The sequence below is a fragment of the Hippocampus guttulatus genome, chromosome 8 (genome assembly GCF_054856545.1).
Source record: "Hippocampus guttulatus isolate MCC_2025c chromosome 8, RoL_Hgut_1.0, whole genome shotgun sequence".
Taxonomy (NCBI): domain Eukaryota; kingdom Metazoa; phylum Chordata; class Actinopteri; order Syngnathiformes; family Syngnathidae; genus Hippocampus; species Hippocampus guttulatus.
The window spans coordinates 14860270-14872270 of NC_141268.1; the positions used below are offsets into that span (position 1 = coordinate 14860270).

At 40.6% G+C, this 12001-nt stretch overlaps 1 protein-coding gene across 1 annotated transcript in view; it reads right to left on the bottom strand.

Moving 5' to 3' along the window:
• col7a1 (collagen, type VII, alpha 1) overlaps positions 1-12001 on the bottom strand; it is a 53358-nt gene that overhangs the window by 15736 nt on the left and 25621 nt on the right. The window contains exons 59-79 of the mRNA XM_086117405.1: positions 10824-10904; positions 10679-10714; positions 9888-9959; positions 9747-9791; positions 9383-9418; positions 9020-9055; positions 8449-8553; positions 7052-7117; positions 6010-6045; positions 5902-5937; positions 5772-5819; positions 5648-5683; positions 3839-3964; positions 3550-3759; positions 3433-3468; positions 3041-3085; positions 2822-2938; positions 2655-2726; positions 2478-2522; positions 2086-2121; positions 48-83 (exon numbers count right to left, since the gene is read on the bottom strand). Coding sequence (XP_085973531.1) covers positions 48-83; positions 2086-2121; positions 2478-2522; positions 2655-2726; positions 2822-2938; positions 3041-3085; positions 3433-3468; positions 3550-3759; positions 3839-3964; positions 5648-5683; positions 5772-5819; positions 5902-5937; positions 6010-6045; positions 7052-7117; positions 8449-8553; positions 9020-9055; positions 9383-9418; positions 9747-9791; positions 9888-9959; positions 10679-10714; positions 10824-10904 — 1356 coding nt within the window. The remainder of the gene's footprint in view (positions 1-47; positions 84-2085; positions 2122-2477; positions 2523-2654; positions 2727-2821; positions 2939-3040; positions 3086-3432; positions 3469-3549; positions 3760-3838; positions 3965-5647; positions 5684-5771; positions 5820-5901; positions 5938-6009; positions 6046-7051; positions 7118-8448; positions 8554-9019; positions 9056-9382; positions 9419-9746; positions 9792-9887; positions 9960-10678; positions 10715-10823; positions 10905-12001) is intronic.

Genomic DNA, 12001 nt, shown 5'->3' on the forward strand with positions numbered 1-12001 from the left:
TTATTTGAATACCCGTGTGTGCGCGCGAATGTGTGTGGTGGACTTACAGTTAACCCCCTGATGCCAGGCTCTCCTGGATTTCCCTAAGAATGAAATACAAATAAAGAGCACATTATTGTATGACTATTACAAAATACTAAAAAAAAAAAAGAAAAAAAAAGATGAACAATAACTGACTCACTAAAATGGGTAATCAAATTAGAACAGAGCTATCTATATATGTTAAAAGAATCTGGAAGATGACTTGGTAAAACAAGTACCGTATTTTCCGGACTATAAGTCGCAGTTTTTTTCATAGTTTGGCCGGGGGTGCGACTAATACTCTGGAACGATTTATGTGCGAAATTATAAACACGTGATTATGTCATTTCACATGCTATTTTCACATTAAACCACAAGAGGGCGCTCTAGGCCTGTGTTGATAAATCGACGATGAGTCCGACGTGAGCGACGTAGAAGAGGAAGCGGCGTATCGTCGACCTATCTGAATAACTCTTAATATGTTACGTTACTCTTAATATGTTACTGACATTACCAGGCATGTCAGTCATGTAACGTTAGTACTGTATACCGTACACTTATTCACCCTGTTGTTCTCTATTTTATTTTTATTTTAAATTGTCTTTCAAGATGACATGTACTGTATGTTTTTGGTGTTGGATTTTATCAAATAAATTTCCCCCAAAAATGCGACTTATACTCCAGTGCGACTTATATATGTTTTTTCCTTCTTAATTATGCAGTTTTGGCTGGTGCGATTTACAATCCAGAGCGACGTATAATCCGAAAAATACGGTAATACACTTCCATGACTGGAAGAAAATAATCTCATAACTTAAAGTCATACAAATATCTGACTTACAACAGGCAGGTCAGCATAGAGGAGGAAGAATGTCAACAAACAAACAAACACTTTGAGATAAGCTTTGCAGTATTGCAAGAGGGGAAAAGCCAAGAGCAAGCTCAGCATGCCCAATTAGCAGAGCTAAGCAACAACAACAAGACATATTTGGACTGCGCCCAAATGGAAGCAACATCCCCCAAACACAGAAAGAAATACTACATCATGGAGATAAGCTTAGCAAAGTCTGAATGTGAGCCGACTATGATTGTCATCTCGTTAAGTCTGTGATGCTTTACATATTTAAAAACGCACACACAAAATCAGTCAAACTTCAAAATAAGTGAGTTGGACACCAATGCCTTGGGGACAAGTGCGGTCGACATTAATATTTCAAGAAGAACCTGTCACTTTCGGAGCTCCTTCCAATACAAATGGAAAGATTAAAGAGGTGAAATCTGTCTGCGAGGAACATGATGTGCGCGGCTCAATAATAACCATGTCTAGATTGCCCAGGGAGGCTACAAAGTCACATTTCTTGGATGGAAAATCTTGCAACTCATTTGCACCCAATCGTGCAAGTGCTAAAACTGCGGAATTGACAGTAAGGAATTAAAGAAAAGAGAAAAAAAAGAGAGCTCAACTCGAGTGGCCGCTGAAAACTGAATGCAAATCCTGACTGACTAAAAATCCTTGGAAGCTTGAATATTGGCATCATGTCTACATCACATCTGTATGGAATAAAATATAGACAGCAAGGTCAAAAATAAATCTTATCGGATGTAACATTGGGGTTTTTGTGTGTGTGTGTTTTACTTTTATATATATGGAGTACTTGTCGAGTGCAAGATAAAGAAAAAAGTCGGACCGTCAAAGCTCATGTGTGATATTAAACTATTAATAGAGATGAAAAAGAAGGACATTTTCATTCTAATTATCGTTCGTTTTATGAATATAAAATGTCATTTCACTCAGTTATTGTTTTTTTTTTAAATCATTTTCATTTTTATTTATTCTTGGAAAATGTTTTTTCTAGTTTTAGTTATTTCTTTAATTTTTGTTAACCCTATTAATCTTGTTCTAGAAATGTTAATATGTACCACAGACAATTTTTACAATTCAATTAATTATTGAAATTTAATATAGGAAATCGACAAAACATTTGAGTACATTCTTGCGTTTAGTGTTTATTTCCGGTGTCAAGGGGCAGTCTTCGCCTCAGTCCCTTTCCTTGGTTTACTCACCGGTACTCCTCGAGGTCCAGCCAGCCCCGTTAGACCCTGCTCCCACATAGATGGAAAAATAATAAAAGATTGTCAAGGAGTGATTTTCACGGCTTGGCAAACAAAGATGGACTTGCAGTCATCGCTCGAGACATTAAAGTGTCCATTGATTTTAGAATGGCAGCAAGAAAAGTACCGTTACTTGTACAATGTCTTTTTCTGTGTGTTTACGTTAAAAAAGAAGAAAATACAACAATATGGCAGTGAGCATTTTCCATGTTATCATGATAATCGATGTGCTTTATTAAGGAGAAGCGGTCAAAAATACATTTATGCTCTCTTGTTTAAAGAAAAAAAAAACCCAAAACGTTAAGTTATTTCAATCAGTACTCCTCCAACTTTCCAGTACTTACCGGTTTCCCATCCTGACCAGGTTTCCCAGGTTCTCCTGCAAGTCCCTGAAATGAAAACACACATATTACTCCGAAAACCCCACCAAGATATTTTCATTCACAAAAGGGCACAACAGACATTAGATTGAATGTTTGACCAAAATACTTCTCAAACGCGAATTAGAAATGGCAGCTCACCTGTGAGCCATTATTTCCTTTCTCTCCAGACTCGCCTCGTCCTCCTTTATCACCACGAGGTCCTTCAAATCCCTGTGAATCCCGATGACACAGCATTTAGAGACGTGCCAAGATGAAATGTGGCACAGCCGGACAAGGCATTTAATTCTATTGCACGTAAATCTTACCCGGTCGCCTTTAGCTCCCGGTGGCCCAGGCTCACCAGGGTCTCCTTTCGGTCCTGCAAGTCCAGGAGGGCCTCGGGTGCCAGGTGTCCCAATTAGTACCGAGTCCGCAGATGCACCCTGTTGTTAAAAAAAAAAAAAATGGTGGCTGTGTAGCGTATGTTTTTCATGCATAATCAATGTTGAATCTCCGGGGTTAAAGTGCAACAACAATGAATTCACCTTTTGACCAGGTGGACCAGGCAGGCCTGTAAGCCCCAGTTTACCCTGATGAAGGAAACATATTTTTAGAGTTCGATCTTAATGGGGTCGTTTGCAATTAAAAAAAAAAAAAAGAAATCCACTTTTTTATCATATTTATTTAAACAGTCACTATGACTTGATATTAATACATGATAAATATGACCTATAAAAATATAAATTGTGATGGGCTTCTTATTTGATCTATAAGAAACCCTTGTACTCCTACCAAGTCACAATGTCTGTTTTTCAAAAATATGAAAAAGCGATTTTTTTTTGTGAGGGAGGGGGGTTATTGTATTGCAAACACACCACTTTCCACCACTGGAGTGTAATGTATATACAAGTTAAACCCATCAATTGATTTCACTTACGGTATCGCCTCTATCTCCCTTCTCTCCTCTCTCACCCTGACACACAGATGTGCACATTATTAGCAAAAACATCTTGCGTCCAATGCAAACGCCCTTTTCCATAATGTTCTGCCTTACCTTGTCCCCTGGTCTCCCAACCTCTCCGAGCTCGCCAGCTCGCCCCGGAACGCCAGGAATTCCCGGCTTTCCTGGCTCTCCGGCTGGCCCTGGGGGTCCTATCGGCCCAAGCTCTCCAATGGCTCTTCCGGGGGGCCCAGGTATTCCCACCGGACCTCTCTCTCCTTGATCCCCCTTTGCTCCCCTGTCTCCCGGAAAGCCACGTGACCCCTGGTGTCAGGTGAATAAAAAAAATATGCATTTGCGACAATCCCCCTTGGTTCTTGATCATTATCCAAGTTGTACTTACATCTGAGCCAGATGCTCCTCTCAGACCGGCCTCACCCTTGTTTCCTTTTTCACCTCTCTCTGCCTTCACTATTGGAGCGGTCACAGCGGTGTCCTTGCTGTCCACAACTGCCTTCAGGTCAGACACCTGTATCGACAGTATCACAAAAGGCGATGAGATCGTCTGCAAATTGTGCCGAAATTGTGATTTCAGCCACTGCATTCAATTCCGGCAGCTTGAAAATTGCTTGTAATCAGTCTCCTTTGTGCGACTTGTCTGCTGTTGAGTTGAGAAACAATTTAAGGCGGCGGAGTAAGTTAAAAGCAAATTTTGAGGAGAGAATTGGGGCAGAAGCTCAGAATAATACAATTTTGCTCACAGAAACTGATGTTATGTGATGTTAAGAGTCAGAGCAGCCGACGTTATGGTTCATCATCGGAACGGTACAGTACAGAGTTATGATGCTCATCAATGACCAATTTTGGTCCAAGTCACCAAGCTTAATCCAATCACCGCACAACCCGTGCATCACATTCTTCATTTTCTCTTTTGACCCTTTAAGATCAGCCAACCCAATTTAATGGGTTTGAAGAGCTTTTTATGCACATAATTTGTTTCGACAAGACAAAGCACTGCTCAACAAACGTCACCCTAGAAATCTAATTGATTTTTACCGATAAATTGATTAAATTGCAATATTTTAAAGTTGCTGCAAGTGAAGCCTCTTAATTATTTTGTAAATTGACAGTTTGATGGTGTTTTTGATTACTATGTCCGTCTCAGTAAAAGTTTCTGGGTTGGAATCTTGTCTCAGTTTTAAACTAAGGCAAGGCATCTTTTTTTTATTTTTATTTTTTTTTTTTTACAGTGTAGCACATTTCAAGCACATGATGACTTCATATGCTTCACATAGTTACAAAACAACCTTTAAAGCGAAACGAATTTAAGACATTTAAAAAAAACAAAAGAATTAAGACATTTACAAGTAGAGAAATATAAAGCAGTCGATAAAAAATATTGGAACAACATACAGCGCAAGAACATGATTTTGCAAAGATCAAATGTAGAAACGCTCTAAAAAAAACCCTTTATTGTAGGTATGAGGACAACATTGTTTTAAACCTTAATTTAAAAGCATTTCCACTTCAATTCTGTCGGCAGCTTATTTGCATGCAGCATAACAGCAAAATGCTGATGCACCACATTTGCTTTGAACTCTGGGCTCCATTGGTATATTGAGCACCTAAAACATTCAGTGATTTGGAGACCAGTAGCAGAATTTTCAAAATCTATTCTGCAGCATGACTGGAGATTAAAAAAAAAAAAAAAAAAAGTAAACTTCTCCTGGTACAGAGATTGCCTGGTGCTGGCATGGATTTTCTTCAGCCTCTCTGATTTCCACCCAACGTTCCAAAAACACACACTGGGTTAATTACGATAAGACTCTAAATTGTCCGTAGCTGTGAATGTGAGAGTGAATGGTTGTTTGTATCAATGTTCCCTGGGATTGACCGTCGACCACCCCACCGTGTAACCTCGCCTCATGACAAAAGTCAGCTGGACTCAAGCCCACGCGCAACAGGATTACCGGTAGCGGATGGATGGATAGAAATGGGAAAGATTCAATTGAATGTTGCTGGCTGACTTACTGCCTTGCCTTTTATCTCCTTTATAACGCAGTACAATACAATTCAATCAATAGAATCTAAGTGCTAACTTTGCTGACTTGGAGGTCGGTACACAAGATTGCTTTGAGCAGTCATACATGATTTTGGATTGGAGAAGAAAACCAGATTCAAAATAGCCCTCGATAACAATTAGCTGACATACCTGAATTCCAAGGTTGGCCAGTGCCTTCTGTACATCCTGGTAATTGAAAGAAAGAAATATTTACCCCCCCCCAAAAAAGCAGGCACACTGCAGACTAATTGAAATACAAATGCAAATGTGTTACCACTGCAGTTCCTGGTTTTCCAGGCGCTCCGTCCTCTCCTGGGTCCCCCTTGAAAGAGAAGCATCCGGGCGTCAACACAAGATCACCAACATCACATGTTGAGTTCATCAAACAAATAATCCGAGCTTACAGTTTCGCCTTTAAAACCAGGAGGACCTCTTTCACCCTGGAACAACAAAGTTCATGTCAAAAGAAGACTGAGGTGTTCACTGATTCGAGGCAAATAAGGACAACTTACACGAGCACCAGCAGCTCCGGGAATTCCCGGTATACCCTAAAGGACAGGAGAAAAATGACAATTGTTGGTTTGTGATTACTGCACTTGACGTCGAAGTCGGTGTGGGCTCTGGAATGCATTTTGGGACTCTGAGGAAATTTAATAAAGTCGAATGATTGTGGCCCTTGTACTCCTACAGAGGATATTACTTTGATACTGGCTAGAAGAGGGTTATGCAAAAAAAAAAAAAAAAAGTCACAATATCACTTCGACTTCAACTCATGATATTGCTTCATCATTTCATAATGCTCACGCTTTACTGCTTCGGTGAAATTCTCTTCTAATCAGCGGGTGAATTCCAGAAATAAATCCAAAAGGAACTTTGTGAGTTCAAAATGATCTTTGACGACCAAAGTCACTCAAGTGGATATTTGTGCCATATTTCATGAAATGCCTCTTAGGTATTCCTGAGGTATTACATTCCAGAAAAAAAAAATACAATAAAGATGGGATGTGAGGTCGCAGTGACTTTTGGTCACCAAATCTAAACGGTTCGCCCTTGAGAAAAAAAAAATTTGAACACTGATGCTTTTATTTATTTATTTGTTACAAAGTTCCCTGGAGGTGTTCCCTGAGAATAGGACAGAATAATCGAACTCCCCCGGCCACGGCTGTCTCCAGCGGGGAGGCAAAAGAACACGAGCAGATAAGACTGTGGGAAGGAAGCAGGCTCATACAGAGAGAGATTAGATAAAATACACATCACTGCAGCTACATGTGGGAGGGCGATGCGGCTGGGGATAACGCGGCCACACAAGAGCTGAATATAGAAGAGAGAAACGCTCGTGCAAACCTGCACCCTGCATGTACTGTATGTGTTCAACAAAAGATTAAGGTGAAAGAGAACAATTGTTTAGCACATAATCACAGTCTGCCCAAGTAGCCCTTAGAGGTCCACATTATTCCTAGCACACCACACTGCAGTAGGAGCAGCGGTGTGTGTTCATCTGCCGTATACATTTTAAGAGTGTTGATGGCAAAATGCAAATTTGTTCCAACTCACAGGTGTTCCTGGGGGCCCTTGGGGGCCTTGGATCGGCGCTGCCTCAGCTCCTTTGACGTACATGACCTGAGTGAGATAGATGTGCAGTGTCCAGATTAGTCATGATATCGCAAACTAAAAATTGACTTACATATTGTATGCAAATAATGACAGTTGATGTTGCCAAATTGAAATGCCAAAGAAAGTAATGAATTCAGGACTCTGTTTGGTGAGTCTCACAGAATGTTAGTCACTGAATAGAGGGGTTGATATCACATTTAGTCAACACCAAGTGCTAAGACCTTCCAACAATGCCATGATGAAATCATTGCCTTTTTAACCAATAATCTTGCCTTTCATCTTCTTTCTGAAAAAGTCCAATCGTGTGATACCTCGACATTTAAATTCAGTCTATGCCGTGGTCACAGGTGTAACGCAAAACAGTCAAATCACCTTACCCTATTCAAAATGAATGGAAATGCCACTATTCCATTCCAGCCTCCCCCCCAAAAAACACAATAAAAATATTGTAATGCTTTTAATAAGGAAATTAGTATTAAAACATATTCATCAAATAAATCGAACATAAAGAATTACATAATTTGTGCATCATTATGAATTAATTTACGGCTCCTTCGAATGTGCTCGACATTTTCCCCGGGCAGGAGTATAATGCAGTCAAGCAAATAAATGATGTTTCGTTCAACTACTCCTGGTGACTCTGTAATTTGCATCAGAATTATTTTCGGGCAGCATGGTGGTCGACTGGTTAGCATATCCGCTTCACAGTGCAAAGGTGCAGGGTTCAATTCCAGCTCTGGCCACCCTGTGTCGTGTTTGCATGTCAAGCCTGCGTGGCTTTTCCACAGGTAGTCCGGTTTTCTCCCACATTCCAAAAACATGCTGGCATTTTTTTTTTTTAACTCTGAGTAGCATTGAACAGCTTGGGGTCTCTCTCTTTCTTTATTTTTTTTGTTTTGTTTTTTTAAAGATGTGTTCACTATGTCCTAACTGGTGCTTGCTGTTAAGTGAGTTCAGTTCACTGTCACCAAGCAGCAACTGAGATTTTTGCTTTCAAGTCAAAGAAAAAACAAACACACAAACAACAACAATAAATCAGTCAAATAACGCCTTGTACCTCCCAAAAAAACTCTTCGATCGTGCCGCTTTTATCTCAAAGCACCGCTGAAAGGAAGTAAATAGTGTTTGGAGCGAGAAATAACACTCCATCTGTCTTGCATGAGATGCACATATTATTCTTGGACAAAGCAATGCTATTCCAGCCCAGTATAATTAGGATCTTGTTCATTTCAGAATACCGTTAGTGGAATTGTTTGACTCTGAGCATTAACATGATGATGCCAAGCATGATTGTGTTCACTCTAAATATTGAGTAAAAATATGTTTCTCAGTCGCACCTGTCCAGGAGGGCCAATGCTGCCAGGTAGTCCAGGAGGTCCCGCGGGGCCAGCTGGGCCTGAAGGTCCAGTCGGACCCCGCTCTCCTTTTTGCCCGTCACGGCCCTGAAAAAGAAATCATGACACGACTAAGCCTCTCCCCACAGGCTTCCTTCCTCCCAGTCTATAGTGAAGAAATGAACTATACCGTCAAAGCAGGTGGCCACTGCCACCCCTACTCTGATGTTCTATAGATTATTAACCTGAATTTGCACATGAAAACTAAAGTCTGCCATTTGGCTCTGCTTTGGATTCCTCTCAGAAGTGTCTTCCTCTTAGAGGTTTTACAAGTTTGATCATAAGAAGATAGGATGAGACCAGTGGTAGCTGATGCTGTGACAGCAGGTGATACAGCACTCAGCCAAAGTTGAGGTGGTACACAATGAAGTCAAGTGAAGCGAAATCAATGAAAGAAGTGGGGGAGGGTGGGGGGGGGGGGGGTTGAGAGGCACAGGGGACACAATGTAAATCAAAGTGACAGCCCAAACAGTTGAGAAGAATGATGATGGAATTGAGATTTGGCAAAACTGACATCTCGACCAGCAGCTCCAGCGTCTCCTCTATCACCCTGTCGATTGAAGAAAGACGTGTCAGCAACCGAAAGAATCTCACGTAAACACCATCTTGCCTAACTTTAACACCTTCAACAAATGTGCGGAGTATGAAACTGGAAAGCAAACTAAAAAGGGGAAACCGGAGTGTTGCAAAGGTTTTGTTTCTAATATTTTAAAGCAACAAGTGCACTGTGCTTTTTGTCAAAGATTGTATGCTTAAACTGGCCATTCCTCAAATACTTTTTTTAAAAACTATAATACTAACCAGGTTAAAAAATAAAACTCAACAATAATAAAAGAAATACAATCTGTGTGAAATGATCATTGACTGGAACGCGTACCTTTCGGCCATCCTCTCCCGGCACACCGTCCTCGCCCTGTGTAATCAAAACAAACTGCATTAACGACTCCACAGGAAGAAAATGGAATGATGGCCAGTCTTGCAGTAGGAGCACTCAGATAATTCAGTGGCACCACTTTACAGACTCATTCAGGACAGCCATTATGCAGTCGAGCCTGAAATAAACGTCTGCACTGTTTCTGACCAGCAGGCATTCTTTCCAGGGGGGAGCAGTTCAAGGCTATTACCAACTCAACAATACTGAGATAAGTGAATTTCTGCTTATTTAATACAGTTTTTCTGACTGTTGACTTTGAAAATGATGGAAACCGCACACGTTTGCGAGTTGGAATCCTATGTATTACCATTTTGCCAGGAAGCCCAGGTTTACCATCGTCTCCTGCTTTGCCCTGAAACAACACACAAAAGCGCAGGAATTTACCAGTCAACAAACGTGGAGCATATATCTGTGTCTGTAGTGCCTGTAAGTGTGGGTGTGCACTCACAGGTGTCCCTGGAGTACCTGGCGCACCCGCAGGCCCTTGGGGACCCTGTTCACCACGAAGTCCTGCTAAACCCTGGGAACAGTTTTGCCATTTTAGGGCACATTTCATCAATCCAATGCCCTTTTAATCAAAAGGCGAGTTTTAATACAAATTACAAGGTGTGTGTGTGTGTGTGTAAGTGTGTGTCATAGAACCAAATATCAACATGAGTAGCAATACACTACAATCGGAATGAATGACTACAGGACAGCTCTTGAATTGGATTGCATCAGGCTAATGAATTCAGGTCTAACTCATGGATGGTATGACCACTGCTGTAACAGTATATAGCAAGACAAATTGAATTATTTACTTTTTCAAATGTCAGGCTCATAATCTAAACGTTAAAAGAACTTAAATGTTTGTGTGTAAGGAAAAAAAAAACCTGCAGCTGAACTTCACGATTGAAAGCATCTATTTGTAGAATCAAATAAATCTCATAACTATAAGATGAGTCACTGTGTACTCGAAGAGTAATTATGAAAATGGCCATTTTAATGTGACAGTCTCTCATCAAAGAAAAGTGGGTTGGAGATTTCGTCCTTGACAGCAGAACAGAAAGTGAAGGAACAGTTGCTAACATTTCCACAGTGCCCTCTGTAGGATGCACTGTGAAGTACATGCCATGCAGCTTTCCTCCAAAACACAGCGGGGAAAGAATTGAACTAAAGATCTGAATGTTCAAGAGATCAGAACCGTTTCCTTCTGTTTGTGTAGACAACAACATGGGCTTTAAATGAAGGTGAACTCACATCTCTTCCAGGATCGCCTGATTTCCCAGGATCACCCTGCAATTTATAGACAAGAAGCACACAAAAAAAGTATTAGCGCTAGACATGTTCTACATTGGAAAATGTTCAACATACAGCATGTTTGTTGGGTTTGGAGCTCCAGTACCCTCTGACCAGGTGGTCCGGCAACACCTGGTTTACCATCCAGACCAGGACGTCCATCCAACCCGGAGGCTCCCCTTTCTCCCTGATTACACAGACGAGTTAAAATGAGAGCCAAGTATATAACTCGTTGAAGCTCGGAGCCGCCAGACGACCTGTCGCATATTATCGCGTTCTTGGACAGGCTAACCATTCCAACAATCACCCCAGAGGACGGATATATAAAGAGATTACAGGAAAGAAGTGATGTAGGCAATTAAATCGATGCGGGGCGGCAAGACCTCACAGGTTGTCAATAAAGACATATCTGAGGAATTTGCTAATAGGGGAGCACTGATACTGCGCATCTTGTGACAGGACATGGCAGGACCTGTTTGCTGCATTGTATTTATGAAGCCTGCCTCTTCCATTTTACCACACAAAAAATATGATGACAACTTTCATTTCAAAATAGAAAGCAAATATAATATGTTTAGATATTTAGGATTATTTTTGCAAAGGGTGTTTAGGGATTAAAATGACGGATTTCATGAGCAGATCACATTCATACACTGTACATGATTTGACAGTTCTTTGCGTCTCAAATAATCCCCTGTGAAAATATTCAAAGAGTTACATTCAATTTAATCTCCTCATTTATTTGAATTTATTTATTCTAATTCTAGGGTGAAAAATATACCAAGAGATGCTGGTTGGTTTGGATTACCCAAGTTTCTGTGGCATTTTTTGGCTGCCAACCTAGAAAAGCTAATTCACTGGATTTACACCGATGAGATTGAAATGGGACCAGGCTGGGTCCATTGTATAAACCAACCTGCTGCCAACACTCACAATATCGCTCCAAACAATATAATTCATAAAACTGGATGTTAAAGCCTCATTTAGGATTCTTTTTTTTTTTTTAAATTGGGGAGGCATTGATTTAAAGCAAAATAGCAGAAGACAAAACCGGTCCATCTGCTTGACGATGCATTTCAATATTGACCTAACAACTGGCTGCTATTCCTCTGTGATGCGTTTAACCCGTTGGAGCTTTCTAAATGATATGAATACCACTAGTGTTATGCAAAAAGCCACTGAATTATGTTCAAACTGCATAACTTTTTTTTTTAATCCGTTATGGCATATTAGTTTAATGCAGTTAATAGTTGCATCTAACCTTACGAACTGAACTGAGGGAAT